This window comes from Vulpes lagopus, chromosome 8, assembly GCF_018345385.1.
Source record: "Vulpes lagopus strain Blue_001 chromosome 8, ASM1834538v1, whole genome shotgun sequence".
Lineage (NCBI taxonomy): Eukaryota > Metazoa > Chordata > Mammalia > Carnivora > Canidae > Vulpes > Vulpes lagopus.
In genome coordinates, this window is record NC_054831.1 from 117,306,848 (window position 1) to 117,325,348 (window position 18,501).

General features: G+C 53.7%; 1 protein-coding gene across 2 annotated transcripts in view; it reads left to right on the forward strand.

Annotated features, from left to right (window-relative positions):
• The first annotated feature begins 2,013 nt into the window (after positions 1-2,013).
• The window catches only part of TRIM62 (tripartite motif containing 62), a 30,077-nt gene continuing 13,589 nt past the window's right edge, over positions 2,014-18,501 (forward strand). The window contains exons 1-3 of one of the 2 annotated variants that reach the window (XM_041766577.1): positions 2,030-2,098; positions 2,640-3,073; positions 13,870-13,965. In XM_041766577.1, coding sequence (XP_041622511.1) covers positions 2,666-3,073; positions 13,870-13,965 — 504 coding nt within the window. In that variant the 5' untranslated portion in view covers positions 2,030-2,098; positions 2,640-2,665. Of the gene's footprint in view, positions 3,074-13,869; positions 13,966-18,501 lie in introns of both variants that reach the window. The other variant, XM_041766576.1, reaches the window with a different exon arrangement.

The following is an 18,501-nucleotide window of genomic DNA, read 5'->3' on the forward strand; positions in this document are numbered from 1 at the left end:
GATATTGGGGATGCATACCAGTGTGTTACTGGGGATTCTTTCGGTTGCCAAGTGACAGCACACCACTATTTAACTTGTTTAAGCAATAAGGTGGGCCACCTCATATATCCAAAAGTCTAGGCTCTGCATCAGAGCACCATTCCTTCTTCCCTAGGACTCTTCCAGCCTCAGTCGTGTGTTGGCTGCATCCTCAGACTGGGAGCAAGTTAGCTGCTACTGCTCCAAGTATCACCACCAAACACATCCACAATTGGGAAAGCGGACAGAGTTTTTGAAAGGGGACAGACTTTAGCAGAAGTTGCCTTGCCCTCCGGTTTTTCAGACCCACCTGTATCACATGTCTGAAGCCCAAACTGTTATTGGCAAGAGGAATGCAACCACTACAACGGACTTGAACCAATAGCCGACTTACTCTTAGATTGGACTGGGGCCAGCCTTCCTTTGGTCTTATGGGGAAGGGATTCACCTGAACAAAATCAGCTCTGACTGCAAGGAAAAGTCGAGGAACGGTTATTGCATGAATTACCAACTTGTTTCTGGCAATGATGGAGGCACAGGACCAGGTGATGATATGGAGGGTACATAAACAGCAGGGGAGTGAACTTCCAAAACTTCCAATTGTTTCTTAAATCATACCTCAATAACTCTAGTGAAGATATGTCTGGAGAAGGCAGAAACTGGGGAGCCATGTTCAATATCTCTTTCTCTCTCACCCCCATATCCAATTCCTTACTAGATTCCATAATGTCTATACTTTCAATACCCTAGCCTTGTCTCCTTCTCCAGTTCAGGTCTCCTGCAGGCTCTATGACAACAGTGATCTAACTGGGGCCAGTCTCTCTTCCTGTAATCTACATCTCTGCTGCTGTTACTCAGCTACTCAACTTTAATGTGTAGGAAGCGCTGCACATATGCAGACATATCAGAAAACGTCCCTGCCGTCACCTTGCTTATGGTATAAGGAGCATCTCCCTAACTCTCTGAAACCCACAGCCAAGTCATTTCTCTGCTTGAAAAATCAGTGCCTTCAGGAAACATTTTACCACGACCCACAACACCGTCCCCTCCTTGTCTTCCCTCCCTCCGCCCCAACATAACAGCACTACTTGCACTTCCCTCAAATTGCCCTCCCCTTTCACGCCTCTGTGCTTTTGCACCGGCTGTCCCCTCTATCTAGAAATCCCTTATCCCCTCTCCATCTGGCAGACAAGATAAGGTCTCCTATTACTCTCTCCTTTTCTCCTGCTCCACCCTCCCCAACCGCCACACACACACACACACACACACACACACACACACACACATAGCACTCGGGAAATGTTTCCTGAATGGAGGCTACTCTTTGGGTTAGACAGTAGCGGTCCAGAGCTTCCTAACCGCGTCCCCCCCTCCACTAAGCACTCCTTAAGAAAGTGAGGAGGGGGGAGCCTGGATGGCTCAGTGGTTGAGTGTCTGCCTTAGGCTCAGGGCGTGATCCCGGGGTCCCGGGATGGAGTCCCCCATGGGGCTCCCCCAGGGAGCCCGCTTCTCCCTCTGCCTATGTCTCTGCCTCTGTGTCTCTTATGAATAAGTAAATAAAATCTTAAAAAAAAAAAAAAAAGAAAGTGAAAAGGAAATCTTGAACTTGCTCTAAGCAAGCAGGGCATTTCTCTTTACACTTTATGGAAAGGTTGTATTCTATACAGATTACAGGACATATTCTTGTTTGTTTTAATAAAAAATTATTTTCCCCAATTCTTCAAGTGGATGATCTCGAAAGATGCTCCTTGTTTACTCGTTATCCTCTTAAATTAGCTGTCCTCACCCGCCGCAGGGACCCTAAGCGAGACGTGCATGTTGTTCCGTGTGCAGATCCTGAAAGAACAGCTGGGTTTCGGTCCCCAGGGAGTAGGGGGGGGCGGTGGGGGCGGAGAGGGGGTCCGCAGGCTGGAGGCCTGGCCCCGCCTCTCCTCTCCCCCGCCCGCCGTAGGGGCGGAGTCGCCTGGGCCAGGCCCGCGGGGGCGGGGAGGGAGTCACTGCCGCCGGGAGCTCGCGCTCGGCTGGTTCCGGGTTGAGAGGCTGCGCTCGGACCGGAGCAGTGGCCGCTGAGCCGGCAGGGGTAAGGGGCCGCGCCGGGCGGGGTCTTGGGGCTGGGATCGGGCAGCTGAGCGCGCTCGCACCCCTCCTCTCCTCTGCCACGCACAGCCGCGGCGCAGCTCCGCCTGGCTTCCCCCTTCCCCAGAATTCCCCATCCTCTGCTTCTCCCCCTCCCCCCACTGCACCCATCCCGGGATTTCAGTCCCCCTAAGGCGTCCGCCCCCCTCCTGGATCCTCTTATCCCAAAACCCACCCCTTCAGGCTGTCCCTTCCTCTAGAACCTCCTTGCCAGGAGCCCCTTCCCTCAGACACCCACGGCGCCCTCCCTCCAGCACCCATCGCTCCGAGTCACCCACTACCTCGAGACCACCTTCCTGGGCTCGCATCCCGGCTAGTCTCCACCTATCCTGCACCTCTTCCTCGCGTACCCCCCTTCCCTCCCGGACAGCCCCCCTTCCTTCTGCAGCTCCTACTCCTGCCTCTCCTCGCCTGCTTCCCGCACCCATCCCTCGGTGCGGCCCCCGGCAGCGCCGCGCTCGCCCAGCAGCCCCCCTGCATCCCAGGGCCCCCCTCCGCCGCCCCCAGCGCCATGGCGTGCAGCCTCAAGGACGAGCTGCTCTGCTCCATCTGTCTGAGCATCTACCAGGACCCGGTGAGCCTGGGCTGTGAGCACTACTTCTGCCGCCGCTGCATCACCGAGCACTGGGTGAGGCAGGAGGCGCAGGGCGCCCGCGACTGCCCCGAGTGCCGGCGCACGTTCGCCGAGCCCGCGCTCGCGCCCAGCCTCAAGCTGGCCAACATCGTGGAGCGCTACAGCGCCTTCCCGCTGGACGCCATCCTCAGCGCGCGCCGCGCCGCGCGACCCTGCCAGGCGCACGACAAGGTCAAGCTCTTCTGCCTCACGGACCGCGCGCTGCTCTGCTTCTTCTGCGACGAGCCCGCGCTGCACGAGCAGCACCAGGTCACCGGCATCGACGATGCCTTCGAGGAGTTGCAGGTGCGCGGCCGGGCGGGCCAGGGGGCGGGGCGGGGCCGGGGCGGGGCCGGGGCGGGGCCGGGGCGGGGCCGCGTCGGAACTGTCTCGGGGCGGGGCCGCCGGCGCAGTCAGGGCCCTATCAGAATTAGTGTGGGACGGGGGCGGGCGGGGCCGCGGAGAGAGGGCGGGGTGCTGGGGGCGGGGCCTCGGGCCGCCTGTCCCCGCCCGGGTCTGAGACAAACCAGAAGTGGGGGTGGGTCCTTGGTTGGGGAGGGGTCACCCGTGGCGTGGGGGGACCAGTGAGATCAGAGGCTTGGGGCAGAGTTGGGGACCAGGACGAATTAGAGCTGGGCAAGGGCAGGACTACTGTCTGGGATCAGGGGGCCGGACCTGAAGACAGGACCCACAAATGAATGGACAGAGTGGGGACAAAGACACAGATGGGAATAGGAGCACTATGGGGCTGGACAGGGAGTGGGGCCGCCATCCGGGAATAGGCCCAGGACTGTTCGGAGTACCTGAGGGGCAGGCTTGGGACACCACGGGCAGCACTCAATCAGGTGTGCATGAGGACTTAGGGGGCAGCACCAGGGCTAGACTGCACTGGGCAGGTCAGGGCTAGATCTAAGAGAGTCTAAGTTACGGCCACCCAAACTGCTGAGAGGGTAGGTTATTGGGCCAAGGGCTAGGTCAGGGTGTATGAAGGGTTAAAACTGGGATCTAGTCCTGGTACTGTAAAACCTATTTAGAGTCTAAACCAGAGTAGAGGCCAGGTTGACAGTGGGAACAGGACTTAAGACTCAAGATTAGGAGAATAAGGCCCTGCAATGAGGTGATTCAAGAAAGGGAGGGGGTGGATCTCTAGGAGTCTCCAGAGGATTTTGATGACCTCTTTGGCTCTGTCACTCACATCAAGACCTTTGAAGACTAAATGAAACAGTATATGCAGGGTAACCTGAGCATAGTCAGCCTGGCACTATAATTGATCTCCCTTAAACCTTTCCATCTTCACTGACCAACTCCTATTCAAGTCTCAAAGCCCAGCTCAAATGTCCTCTCAGTATAAGGCTTCCCCAAGCTCCCCTGGCAAAAAAAGAGAAAGAAGAAAGAAAGAAAGAAAGAAAGAAAGAAAGAAAGAAAGAAAGAAAGAAAGAAGGAAGGAAGGAAGAAGGAAGGAAGGAAGAAGGAAGAAGGAAGGAAGGAAGGAGGAAGGAAGGAAGGAAGGAAGGAAGGAAGGAAGGAAGGAAGGAAGGGAGGGCATTAGAGCTGCATCCATTCTGTGTCCTGGGAAATGCAGGAGAAGTTAAATATATATTTTCTCCAAATGTTACTGAAACACTTTTACTCCTCGGTGAAGAGAACAGGACTGCCACTTACCTAACTTCTACTGTCCTGTCCTGTGGTCAGACAGTCTTGGGTTCCAAACCTTCTTTCAGCACTGTCTGTGTGACTCGGAAAGTCCCTTCACATAAGTCTTGAGTCTCTGGTCTGTAAACTGGATTCCTTCCTACCAGGACTTCAGGAGGCTGACCTGAGGTGAACTTGCTGTTTGAGATGCTTGGCACATGGTAGGGGCTGGGTCAGCATGCACTCCCATCCCTTCTCCTTCTACCTGTAAGAACTCACGTGCCCAGCTGGGCAAATGCCCAGACCTGTCTCTCTTGCCTGAGAAGGAGGCCTTGCTTTGGTGCCTTCTTTGGGTGTGGCAAGAAGGTGGCAGAGAGACATGCCTTCCCCATGGGAGAGGTAAGCTCCTGGATGAGGTTCAAGCCACTCCCCACCCCACCTGCCTCTCTCTCCTTGTGGGGTAACATAATCAACAGAGCAGGGCTCATTAGTTATTTGTGCACTGGGAATGAGGCTGAGTCTGCCCGACATACCCCCTCCCCTCCCAGCGGTGCTTCTGTCCCCAGGGCTCCTGGAGCCTGGGCTTGGGCCCCTCTCCTGGAGAATAACAAACTCAGAGCTGGCAGGGCCTTGGAGATCTTTTGGTGCCACCCTCAGTTGACAGATGCAGAAATGGCAGAGGAGGGAGGCCTTGCCCAAGGCCTGAAGCCAGAGGAGGCCACGTCTGAGCTCAGCTGGAGTCTCCTCATATCCCACCTAGTGGTTGGAGATTTTACATTTATTATAAATCCTGGAGGTAGCAGAGCAGAAAGGTTAAGAATTCTGGCTTTGTACCGGGCAGCTTCAATCCCAGTGCTACCATTTTCTGGCAGTGTGGCCTTAGAAAACTTACCATCTCTGAGCTTCAAGTCCCTCATTGACAGCAATGGAGATGGATTAAACAAGATGACATTTGCAAGAACTTAGTAATGCACTCAGTAAATGACAGTCTAGTGTGTTATCATACCATGCAATTCTGACATTCGGGGCCAGATAAGTCTTTGTGTGCAAGGCAATCCTGTGCATTATAGAATGTTAAGGGTATCCCTGGCCTCTAACCACTAGCACTAGCCAGTAGGCTTCCCACCCTCCCACCCCTCCAACTCCACCAAGCTGTGACAGCCAAAAACGTCTCCAGGATTCATCAAATGTCCCGTGGGATCAAAACATCCCTGGTTGAGAACCTTGCCCTAGAGAAGCCCTAATCAGCTTTCCAGGCTCTGCTCAAATATTACCTCCTCCTTGAAGCTTTCCCTGACCTGCCAAGCAGAATTGCTTTGAACTTGATTCCGATACTGGGGTCAGATCCTGGCATCATCACTGATGAGCTTTGTGTCCTTGATCAGGTCGCTTTACTTCTCTCAGCCTCAACTTGCTCATCTACAACGTGGGAATAATATGACCTCCTTGAGAAGGACGTTCTAAGGGTTAGGGATGCTGTATCAAAAGTGCCTGATACTGTGCCTGGCACTGAGTAGCACACAACAATTTTTGAGTCTCTTTATTGTTTCTGATTGTAAAATTAAATATCAACAGAGCTATATAACCTGAAAGTTAAAGTCTCTGCCATAATCTCACCCTATAGGAAAACATGGTTAGAATTGCTTTGTGATTCTTCAGAATTTTTATTGTGTGAAGAGCATGTGAGTATGTGTGTGCATGTTTGTGCGTGCGTGTGTATGTGTGTGTGTTCATGCTTTCCCCCACCCTACCTTTTTTTTTCTACTGCTGAGCCACAGACCACAGAGCCAAAGGGAAGAAGGGACCCCATCTCAGAAGGGTTTAGGGCTTCTCAGCCAATACCTATTGGGCCCTGGCCCATTGCCTGGGACTAGACTAAGCACTTTTCTTGTATTGCCTCATTTAATCTTCATAAAACCCTGTCAAGTGGGTCCTGTCATTTGCTCCTCTTCCAGATAAAGAAACAGGCTCAGAGGAATTGAGTGCCGAGGTCGGTCACCCAGCTGGGAAATGGCAGAGACAGGATGAGAAGCCAGTCTGACTGGGCCACTCACGGCCTCCTGGCTGCCTCTGAGGGCCAGGTAGTGGTCCTGTCCCCTGCCCCTGCCCGCCCCTTCCTGCCTGTCTTTGTATTTCAAGAACTCAGCACAGAGTCAGGCTAAGGACACTGTCTGCTAGCTGATGCACCAAGGGCAGGTGGTGGATGTCATCTCGGTCAGGCATGCATCCGGCTCTCTGGCCTGAGACCTCAGCTTCCATGCTTCCAGAGAAGGGATCATTCAGTCCCAGCCACCCCCTCCAGGTGTCATGTGACCATTGGAGCCTCTCCCAAGGCCTCTGTCCTACCAGGGGAGATGGTCCTGGATCTGCTTCGGATGGGACCCCTGACGAGCTGGGCGTAGTGACAGCCACATAGGGAAAGAGCAGGCTTAGGGGAACAGGTTCAAATCCTGACTCCAGCTTCTTTCAGCTGAGTAGAGGGCACTGCCTTCTCTCACCCTTTCCTGATGTGGGAAATAGAAGTAAGAACAAGACTGGCCACTTGATGTGTAAAAGAGAGAGAGAGAAAGAGTTGCTGCCTATCCAAACAGATAACAGATGTGAAGCCACTTTATTTGGTGCCATGGACAGGGAGGCAGCCAGGTTGTTTGTGTTCCAGGGAAGCAGACTCTGCTGTTACTTTTCCCAGCAGAGGACACGATTTATGTGCAAACAGCAGCCTCCATGGAGGCGAGGCTGGCCGTGAGTCAAACTCAGGGCTGCCTGTTGGCATCTCGACTTCTGTCCTCACAGGTGTCTGTGGGCCGCCAGGAATGTTCATCCAGGACATCTTGGCTAAGCATAGGCCACAGCATAGAGACTTGAACCTGGGTGGCCTCGGGATGTTTATTTCATAGAAAGCAAAGGATCTGGTAGGCGATGACAACAGAAATAAAAACAACTCTAAGGAAAACACTAGCCAAAGTTTATTGGGCACTGGTTGTGTGCTAGGTGCTGGGATGGGCATTAAATCCTTCTTCCTTCCCAATTCCTTGTGTGGGACCAGCACCAGCACCATTTGACAGATGAAGACATTGAGGCTGAGAGGTTCCATAACTTGCCCAGATGGAATGGGTGTGGGAGGATGCCAGTGGGAGCCAGAGCCAGGCACTCAGACTCCAGTCTGTCTGGCTCAGAACTCACCTTCCTCACCAACATCCTAACTGCCTCAGGGAACATCTGAAGGCAGAGGGGGCCTCAGAGACCACGACACAGCATCATTTACTTTCTGCACCTTGAGCTCTGCTTGGACACCGGGGTGGGTATAGAGGATTTGGAGGTGGGTTCCATCTTGAACTTAGGGATTCAGTCAATAATTTCTTCACTCAGCAATGCTGCTGTGGCAGCTGAGGGCCAGGCTGTGTGCCAGGCCCAGGAGAGAGCTGAAGGAGCCCTGGCTCTGCTTTGTGGTTTGGGGGGAGGGGCCATAAGCTGCGAGGTCATGTACCAGGCTCCTGTGGCTGTAACTGGGAGTTGTCCAGGCCTCCGTGGGACTAACAGTTGAGCTGAGATCAGAGAGACGACATCGTGGACACAGGAAATAAATGCGATCCACAGCCCCCATCACCTGGGTGCAGAGTGCAGGGGCAGGTCCAGTGCTTTGGCTGGCGCTCTCACTGAATCCTCACGTCCAACCTGTGAGGTGGGTCCTCATTTACCAATGAGGAAACTGAGGCTCAGAAATTGTGCCTGCTGCCCTGGAACCAGTAAGTGTTGCTGGAACTGGAACTCACTCAGGTGGTCAGACCAGGGACAGGCATAGAGATGAGCTGGCAGTTAGTTGTGGTCAGAGGGGAGGGTGCCTGGGGCCAGGCAGGAATGGGAAAGAGATGTTGCACCGATTCTGAAAGGGCCTTGAACAGTCTCCCACCCCCACCCTGGGGAGCTTGGATTTGTTCCCAGAGATGCTGGGGAGCCAGGAACAGGTTTGAGCTGACAAGCAGGGCCCAGTCAGATCTATGTGATGGGCAGTGGGCAGTTGGAGGGCTGGGAGAGCCTGGGGGGGCAAGAGGGGAACAGCCAGGAGGCCTTGCGAGAGGCTGCAGGTGGTCCCGGAGGGGTGAGGCTCAGAGAGAGAGAGGACATGCAGGAGTTCAGGCCTGTTGGGGGAGTAGGAGCATCAGGGGTTCTGGGCATGGAAGAGGGATGAGGAGAGGAAAAAGCTGGGGGCAAGTTCAGTTTGCCATGTTAAGGTATCTGGCGTCCTTAGGTTAGAGCAGGAGGGAGAGCTGTGCCAGAGTGCAAGAAGGGGAGGGGGCTCAGGCACCTGCGCATGCTGGCAGCACGCTGGCCCTTTTGTGGGGTCCCACCATGACCCCATGGGTGGTTCTGATCCCCATTTTACAGATAAGGCTCCCAGAGGTGGGCCCTGAGAGGGGAAGAGGTGATCTGCTCAGGGTCACACAGCCGAATTCAAACCCAGGTTTCCCTGATGCCAGAGTTCATGCTGTCCCCTCCGGGCAGCCCTGCTTGGTGACAGGGGTGAGAAGCGGTCCCTGAAGTCTTCAGGCAATGGCTTCCTGCAGCAACTTTGTTTTCTAGGCTGGGAGAGGGTGGCCCCACAGGAGGGGAGGTCTGGCATTGGGAGCATATGAGCCCTGGCTCTCTGTCCTCCCCCCAGCTGCTGCCCCAGTCCTGGCCTCTCCAAACCTCTGGGAGCCCCAGAGGCTCCCAGCTGACATTTGCATAATTGTCTACTCAGGTCTGCGCCAGCCCTGACTCTGTTCCCACTCCAAAGGAAGGGGTACAGAGCTGTGGTTCTGCCCTCTATGGTTGGTCCCTCCTGACCCTCCTCCTCCTGACATCCTGCTCTGATGGGACCTGCAGAGCCCAGCTCCCCCAAGCTGACCTTCAAGGCCTCCTCCCCCTCCACCCCAGCCTTCCCAGCTTGTGACTCCACCCGCTCATCCATAGCGGGTTCCTGTCATCCCCAGCTGCCCCCCACTTCCTGCACACACCAGGTGTGCCCCTGCTCAACTAGTCTCTCCACCCAGGATGCTCAGGCCCCACCCAGGAGACGTGAAGGAACGCTGCCTGTCCATCCATCTTCCCCGGGCCTTCCATCAGAAATACACTCTCTCCTGGCAGCTCTGCTGGTTCTGACTCCCTATTTCACAGGAAATTGGGATGATTATGATGACAATGACAGCACCCTAAGAGTGACTGAGTATACCCTGTGCATCACGTCAGGTCATGAATTAAGTTGTCTGATCCTTACAACCACAGAGCCAACACTGGTATTAGCTGCACTTTACAGATTTGGAAAGTGTGTGTGACCTCAGGGAAGCTGTCTGACCTCTGTGAGCCTCTGTTTCCCCCTCTGTGAGATGGAGGTGACAAAGGCACTCACCTTATGAGGCTGTTGTGAGAATTACGTGACCTGCACCTGTGAAGCTGAACGTCACCACTGCCCTTCTGAGCTCCCTCTACCACTTAGAGCTTCCTGTTTCCTGTCTCACTTCTGCTGGTGGTCCATTTTCTGGTTGGTTCTCTTCTGTCAAGCTGTGTGGCCACAGGCCAGTCAGTCCCTTCTCGTAGACCTCAGTTTCCTGTTACAGCAATCTGGAGGGTTTAACCAGACGATTCCTGGTGTTCCACATCTGTACTGTGTGAGACAGGAGCCACCAGTCACATGTGGCTCACGTGCACTTGAAATGTGAAACCAACACTTCAGTGCCACTGAGGAACTGAGTTTCAGTTTTATTTAATTCCAAATCATTTTAACTTTAGTAGCCGCACATGGCTAATGGCTGCTGTCTTGGACAGTGCAGGTCTGGACCAAGAGACCAGGCTGGAGCAGAAGTTTGGGGCCAGTGGTGAAGCCTGAATGCCATGCTCGGGCTTCATGCTCACCTTTCCAGATGCCATGGAACTCCTGCCATGGGGAATGGGGAAGAAGAACGCACAGATGTGTCTGGTGGAACAGTCATTCCAGCTGCTCTGTGGGGGCACTTGAAGAGTACAAGGGCGGAAGGAAGCCTAGGGTCACAGCTCAGAAAAGCAGAGGTGAAAACCGAACCAGGGGAAGGTGAGGACAGGAGACAATAGCTGCCAAGACAAACCTGATGACTGATTGCATTGGTGGATGGGCAGTGTCAAGGATGACTCCCAGATTTCTTGTATGGATGGCAGTAGGGGTGGGGTGGCCTTCACTGAGATGGCGACATGGGAAGAGCAGCAAGCCTGGTGTCCCCTATCTCTATTCCGGCATTCTCTGTCATGTTAATGCATGTGTCCCTGTCTCCCCCCACCCCAACTAACTCATTAGCACCCCTCCTGAGACATCATAGGTTGGGGCTTGTCCCTCATCCTTCTGTCTGTTGCTGACACAGCATCACGTGGGCCAAGGAGGCCTCTGCCCATGTTTGTGGAATGGGCAGAGGAGGGCTCTGTTGCTCCCAGGGTCCGGTAGAAAGAGGCAGGTCTGCTCCCCTCATTCCTCGCCCCTGGAAGCAGGGAGAAATTTGTCCAAGTCTCTTGGGTGCCCTCAGCAATGTGAGGAACTCTACCTCCAGGGCAGTTTTCTCAGACTCGGAGGAGCTGCTTGGGGAGCTGAGTCTTATGTGGACCCATGAGGACATTGGAGGGGGGGGGGGGATTGTCACACTCAGCTCATCCCTCAGATACCTGCATGTCTGTTCACCATGTCCCAAGCTGGACAGACGCAGGCCATCAGGAAGGGCCTGAGGAGCATTCATTCTGTACTGTCAGGTGAATGAGATTCGTCTGCTCCAATGACTCAGATGCCCAAGAACCTGTTAGAATGACTCTTGGCTGTTAGTAACAGACACCTGGCTAAGCAGCCGCAATTAGATGGTGTGTGTTTCTGTCTCCCGTACAACATGCCTATAGGAAAGGCCCCCAGGCAGTGAGTGGTGGAGCCAGCCTCCTCGGGTTCCTGTGAGCTGACTGTGCCAGTGTCTTCTCAGTCTGTGTCCAGTGACCTCGCATTGAGCACTTGAAATTGGCTTTAGTGAAAGCATTTACACCACAGAAATTGGCAAACACTATAAATCAGGGTTTTTTTGTTTTTGTTTTTGTTTGTTTTGGAGGGCCAGCGCCCTAGCTCACCACTGAGCAGTGATGCTGTGGCTGACTGTGTGCTGTGGCTGTGGGTCCCACAGTCATCAGGGACCCAGGCTCCCTCCTCTTACCCCTCTGGTTTCAGCTTGTAACTTCCATCTTTACAGCTGCCTTGTGGCCTGAGGCGGCTCGCAGAGTTGCAGCCGTCCTTCTGTGGGAGCTCTGCTGTCACAGCATGAGCTGCTCCCAGTGTCCCTTCTAACTGTTTCCAAGGCTGGCTCCTCCCCATCCTGCCACTGTGTCATCTCAGGTGACAGCTCAAAGAAAAGAAGCCTTCCCTGACCACTCTCGCCACACATGGGCCCCTCCTGCACTGCTTTATTTTCTCTAGAGCACAGACCAGAATCCAAAAATCACCTGGTTATTTTGTTCTTTTCCTTGCTCAGTATGTCTCTTCCCTGCCACACTGGATGGTCCTTATGGATGTGGACTGTCTTGCTCTCTGCTGTGTCACCAGAGCCTCAACAGTGTCTGGCACATAGTAGTTGCTCAATATTTGTTGCATGACCAAAGAGTAATAAGCAAAGATAATTTCTGCATGTTTCCCTTAGCATGTCATCATAATTATCTTCCCATGTTGCTACGTATTCTGTAAAATTAGCTGGGCCAGATGTTTTCCAAGGGCCCTCCCTGCTATGATGAGCTGAGTGAGTAGGAGGGAGGTGAGGGTGAACAGGTAAGGCAGCTCCCTGGCATCTCTTGCAGCCCAGGCTGACTGGGGAAACCCAGGTCCTGCTCAGAGGCTGTTTCCATGGACATTCATCCACAAAGCAAACTTCCTGGAGCCCCATCTTGTTGCCAGGCCACTGAACTCATAGGCTCATAGGGGGAGGCCCTGGGGACAGACAGGAGAACCAGTTATGATACAGTGGGCCAAATGCCCCATACATGCAGATAGCTGGACTTGTCATGGTGGTACCCACCTCTACACCACATTCATTCATTTGACAAATATTCGTTGAGGCCCTACTGTGTGTGGAGCACTGTTCTAAACACAAGCAAGCCCAACAAGACTCCTACCCTCATGATAGTCATAGTGCTGTGGATGAGACAAGCACCTGTCAGGCGAGTAAGAGCATCTCAGACAGCAGAAGGTGCCAGAAAGACCTCGAAACAGGATGTGGGACAGGGGGTGTAGAGGATGCTGCTGTACATGGAGACCTTCCTGAGGACGTGGCATCTGAGCTGATATGTTAATGACATAAAGGAATCACCAGGAGAAAATCTGAGTGGAGTGCACTGGCCAAAGGAAACAGCAAGGGCAAAATCATGAGGCTGAGACAAGCCCGTGATGGAGCAACAGAAAGAAGGCTGCCTGGCTGTGTGGGAGTCAGGGGAGATGGACGGTGAAGACAGGTGTGGGACCAGGGTGAGGCGCAGCATTGAAGCAGGCATCCCCCAAACTCAGTGATTGAGATGGATAATATTTAATGCAATTTTTTAAAAACCAATAGTAAAGCAAAAAGCCCCACGATGAACATATCAAATTCTTTTTATTTTTAAAGATTTTATTTATTCATAGAGACACAGAGAGAGAGGGGGGCAGAGGAACAGGCAGAGGGAGAAGCAGGCTCCATACAGGGAGTCCAATGTGGGACTCGATCCAGGGTCCCCAGGATCACACCCCAGGCTGCAGGCGGCACTAAACTGCTGCTCCACCAGGGCTGCCCATATCAAATTCTTAAGTAAAAACAAGATTACTCGCAGTGTCATGCTAAGCTCTACTGGAATCTGAGGCAAAGGGCAAAATCAGTAATACTAATCGTGGCTTTAAGGTTTCCCTATGTTGTATAGTGGATTTTTGTCGCCGTTTGTTATGGGTGTCATCACTGTAGAAAACAGGTCACCTGACGTCAAGATCGGGGTCTCCAGAATCAGACTGCTTGAATTGCAAATATGATTTTACTTGCTTAGCTGCAAGCTTTTGAGCCAGTTTCATGACCTCTCTGTACCCATTTTTCCATCAGAAAATGGAGGTAGTAAGAGTGCCTTCCTCTGTGCTGTTGAGGGGATTAAACGACCCAGCGCGAGCACAGGACTGAGAACAGGCCTAGCCCCCTGGACGCTTAGTCGCGGCGGCGGACAGGGGTACCTTGGTACCCACGAGCGGATTCTAAGCCGGGAGTCTCCGCACAGGAGGCTGGGGCGGCATGTATGGAGCGGCGGGTGCAGACAGGGAGCCCGCGGGCTCCTGGGACGGCTGGAGAGGAGGGTGTTGCAGACTCCACATGAAAGCCGCCTCGGTATCTGGGGGCGTGGGGTGGCTGAACCGTGCGCGGGGCACGGCGTTGGGCCCGGTCGCGGGAGCGCGGCGGCCCAGCCCCCATCCCGGCCTTGTGTCCTCCCAGAGGGAGCTGAAGGAACAGCTTCAGGCCCTTCAGGACAGCGAGCGGGAGCACACCGAGGCGCTGCAGCTGCTCAAGCGACAGTTGGCCGAGACCAAGGTGAGCGCGGCCTGGGCGCGGGGCGGGGCCTGCGGGTGGGCGGGGCCTGCTCGGAGGGGCGGGGCTTAAAGGTGCCAATTATGCGAGGGGCGGGGCTTACCCTGATGGTTTTTTTTTTTAATTTTTTTTTATTGGAGTTCAATTTGCCAACATATAGCATAACACCCAGTGCTCATCCCGCCCAAGTGTCCCCCTCAGTGCCCATCACCCAGTCACCCCAACCCCCCGCCCACCTCCCCTTCCACTACCGTTTGTTCATTTCCCAGAGTTAGGTGTCTCTCATGTTTTGTCACCCTCACTGATATTTTCACTCATTTTCTCTCCTTTCCCTTTGTTCCCTTTCACTAATTTTTATATTCCCCAAATGAATGAGACCATATAATGTTTGTCCTTTTCCGATTGACTTATTTCACTCAGCATAATGCCCTCCAGGTCCCTCCACATCGAAGCAAATAGTGGGTATTTGTCGTTTCTAATGGCTGAGGAATATTCCATTGTATACATAGACCACATCTTCTTTATGTAAGTGAGTGAGACAGACTCACTCCTAGGACTGAGGGAGGGACTCGGACTGGTGCCTGGCCTTACCGGTAGGACCCTTTTCCCTGTCCTGCTCTGAGTGAGGTGGGACCAGGGACCAGTCCTGCAGGGCTGGGAGAATGTGCCTAGTTTCTCTTAACTCTGGTCTTATTAAACATACTCGCCTGTCACCAGAGGAGCCAGCCCTGAGCCTGTTCCCTTGAAGTCCTCCTGTTGATTTGTGGCCCGGCCTTGGTGTCTCTCTTAAACTTAGACTGTGAGGATATGGACTTACTGTAAGGTAGTGCCAAACCCTGTAGTCTCTGGCTGCAGTGGTTTGAAAAGAAAGGCTTTTTCTTTTCTTTTCTTTCTCTTTTTAAGATTTTATTTATTTATTCAGGAGAGATACACAGAGAGAGGCAGAGACACAGGCAGAGGGAGAAGCAGGCTTCCTGTAGGGAGCCTGAAGCAGGGCAGGATCCCAGGACCTGGGGATCACACTCTGAGCCAAAGGCAGACACTCAACCACTGAGCCACCCAGGCGTTACAGAAAGGCCTTTTCTTGACCTGAGAGGGAGGCCCTGGATTCTGATCCAGCCACTAACTCGCTGTGTGACTTTGGGTAAACTGCATGCTTTTCTGGAACCCCAGTCTTTCCCATTTGTACACTGGAGACTCTGCCAAGCTCCTTCTGCCCCTGAAGTTCTGGATCCCAGGGCCTCCCTCTGAGTCCCCGCCCACACACACACAAATGTCTCACCAACTGGTGAGCTTTGATTGATGCCCTTTCTGGGACCAAGACTTGGGGACCCAGGCCCAGCCGCTAAGCTCTATGATGATTTCAGTCTGGTCCCACTAGCTAGCAGGGGTGCAGCTGCCACTAGCAGCTGAACTAGAGCCTTAGGAATGCTCTGGACCTCTGGGGGTCACCCTGAGGCCTGGAGAGGCCATTGGAGATCCAGTTCTGTGCCCCAGCTTGGCCACCAACCCGTGTGGGGTCTCAGGGAGGTCATGACAAACATTTCTTTGGAAAACATTCTGGAGCGCCTGCAGGCAGGACCCTCAGCAGGCAATAGATGAGAAACAAAGGACTCTATCTAGCCTGTTTGCCTTCCACAGCCTCAGTTTCCCCATTTTCCTGGTGATTCTGAACCCTCAGGTGAAGAGAAGCAAATGGAAGACTATGTGAATGAGAGCGGAGTATTATAGTCTAGTTTTTTCTCTAGTGTTCTCTCCTCTCCACTCCCCATTGTTTTTCTCCACTGACCTTTTCCTCCCCTGCTTTCCTGTCCATCTGTCTACCTCTGGGGGGTCCTGTGGGGCCACCTCCCCCTCCAGTTCCCCCAGCCCTGCTTCCTGTCTGGACTGGGGTGTTTATACAAGAAATGCCTATGGATGCTTTGGAGGTCATATTTCACCTGGTGCCTGACTCGGCTTTCCTGCAGCGCCTGCCCCTCCAATGGCCCGGCCTGAGGGCCTGTCTGAACTCCCTCCCTGGGCCCAGTGTTTTCCTTGGTCGGGGCTGACCAAGTGACGCATTCTTGGCAGGGTGTTCTTCTGAAACGGCCCCGGTTCCTCGGAGCCCCAGTGTATTCCCAGGGCCGTGGTGGGCTGGGTAGGGGCCGCTTTCTCAGCCACAGCACAAAAGGGATGGGGGGTGGGGTGGGGGTGGCTCTGCCCTAGAAAAAACTAGAATAAATGGGGCACACCGATTGAGCTGAACCTTTCTCTGTGCTGGTAATTGTGTTTCCCATTCATTGTCTCACTGAACCCCACAGAATGTCACCTCTGCGACAGCAGGACTCCTCAGAACCCAGCACAGTGCTTCCCACACAATAAATAGTTGTAGAACAAATGAGTGTGTGTGTGTGTGTGTGGTGTGAGGGGGACACCTTTTGAGGTAGGAATCTTATCTCCACTCTATTGGCAAGGAAACTGAGGTACAAGGAGGTTGAGAAACCAGCCTACAGCCCCATAGCTAGTAGTATGTGGTTAATTGGGAGCTTACTATCCAGTTTTGTCAGAACCTAGTGCATATTCCAGCCATATGCTGGGATGTCCTCAGCCAGATCCATGGCTGTGTGGTCAGCAAGACAGGTAGATTGGGAAGACTTTTCAGGGACATACTTGAGGCACCTGGGATGGCTGTCACTCTGTTATTCCACTTTTAGCTGCCCCCTTCCTGCCTCTCCCCCCTCTTCCTGCCCTTCCTCTTTTGTCCTGGAGATACTAGGCCCCCATCCTTAAAAGAAGATGGAGTCTGCACCCACCTCTGCAGAGCAATTTTTGTCAAGATTCTTCCTCCTTCACTCTCAAGCAGATTTTGACTGCCAGCCCTGTGCCAGGCCCTGGGATGGGCACAGGAAATTCAAGCCTGGGAAAGACGTCATTCTTACCCCCAGGGGTTTGTTCACTAGCTGGAGCCACATAAAATGTAAGACTGTGTATTAAGAATATTTACAGAATGCTTTGGAGACACTTAACTATTTAATTGCCTGGAAAAGTTAGGGAGGTTATCACAGAGGAGGTAGCTTTCAGTCTGGGTCTTGCAGGATAAGTAGGAGTTTGCCTGTTGAATAAAGATTTTGTTGGGCGGGGGTCCATCCTAGACAGGTGGAATTGCAACAGAACGGCACTGAAGAGGTAAGTTGGGATCAGATTGAGGACTTTGAAGCCAGGCTAAGGGATTTAGTGTTTTACTACTTATCAAGGAGCCAAGAAATGTTCCTAAACAGCATTGGCTTTGATCTGCTTTGCACATTAGAAGGGTCACTGTGGCAGTGAGTTTGGTTGCCAAAGACACAGAGTTGACCTGCGGACCAAGAGAGTTGGGTGGCCTATGGGATCCCAGGAGTATGTGTGGTTGAGGCAGGTGGAAAGACGAATGTGGTGCTCAGAAGACATGCTAGGCCACAGATAAGGACGTAGCAGCATCCTCAATGCAGCGGGGCTAGAATATATAGGAGGACATGTAGATGAGAAGGGAAGGAGCTGGCCGGGACGGAGCAGCCACAGAGGTGAGAGGCAAACCAGAATCTGCAGCCAGTAGGGACTGCCCAGTGTGCCAAACACTGCCATAGAAGGTTGAGAAGGAGCTGGAAGGAGGGGATGTGGGATTTGAGGGTCCTTTGAGGGGGCAGCGGCAGATGGGGCAGGGAAGGCAGGCCTCATCTTCTCCACCTGTGACCCGCACGGAAGCCTCAGGGTTCAGGGAGGGGCTCGGGGAGGCCACAGGCAGGCTGGCTGTGCAGCCCCAGCCTCTCCTCCGCCCCCTTTGTCTGCCTGGTGCTCTGGGTGGGCATGCGCGGGGAGGCTGGCCCACTGCCAGCAGTTCTTCCTGCCGCCGCGACAGGAGGGAACTGGCCCTAATTGAGCCTTTGTCAAGCCTCCCACAGAGCCCTGGGCACTGAACACAGCAGGGTCTCTGACTCCGTGAACTCCCAGCCAGAATCCCACAAAGTAAAATTGCAGAGGCAGGTCCCGCACGCTGCCGCAGCCTGGCACACTTCCATACCCCCCATACCCTCGTGCTGTCCTGACTCGTGCTGCTCCCTGCAACCCCAGTGGACTTCCTGCCAGACTGGGCCCCAGCTCAGAGGCCACCTCTCAATGAAGACTTCCAGGATGTGCCTGTTAGAATTGGTCCCTTTTAATAATCAGGCTCTTTCTCTGCACCCCAAACAATGCCATGCATTTTGTGAACATGCCCCCAATTAATCTTCCCCAGGACCCTGTGATGTGGTCATGTTACTCCCTCACAGAAAAGAAGACAGGGTCAGAGACATCAGGGGACTGAGCTTGCCAACGCTAGAGACCCAGAGCTGTTGGGCACCAAAGCCTGTGGCCTTCACCACACGGACCCCTCCTGGGCCTGGTGGTGCCCGCGGAGCAGAGAACTAGGCAAGTCCAGTCTTGCCTCTTGTGATCATGGTTTTAAGCTCCATCTCTGGTTTCTTGGCGAGGAGGTCACAACGGTGGCTGGACAGATCGAGTGACCACCAAGGTCTATCTGGCACT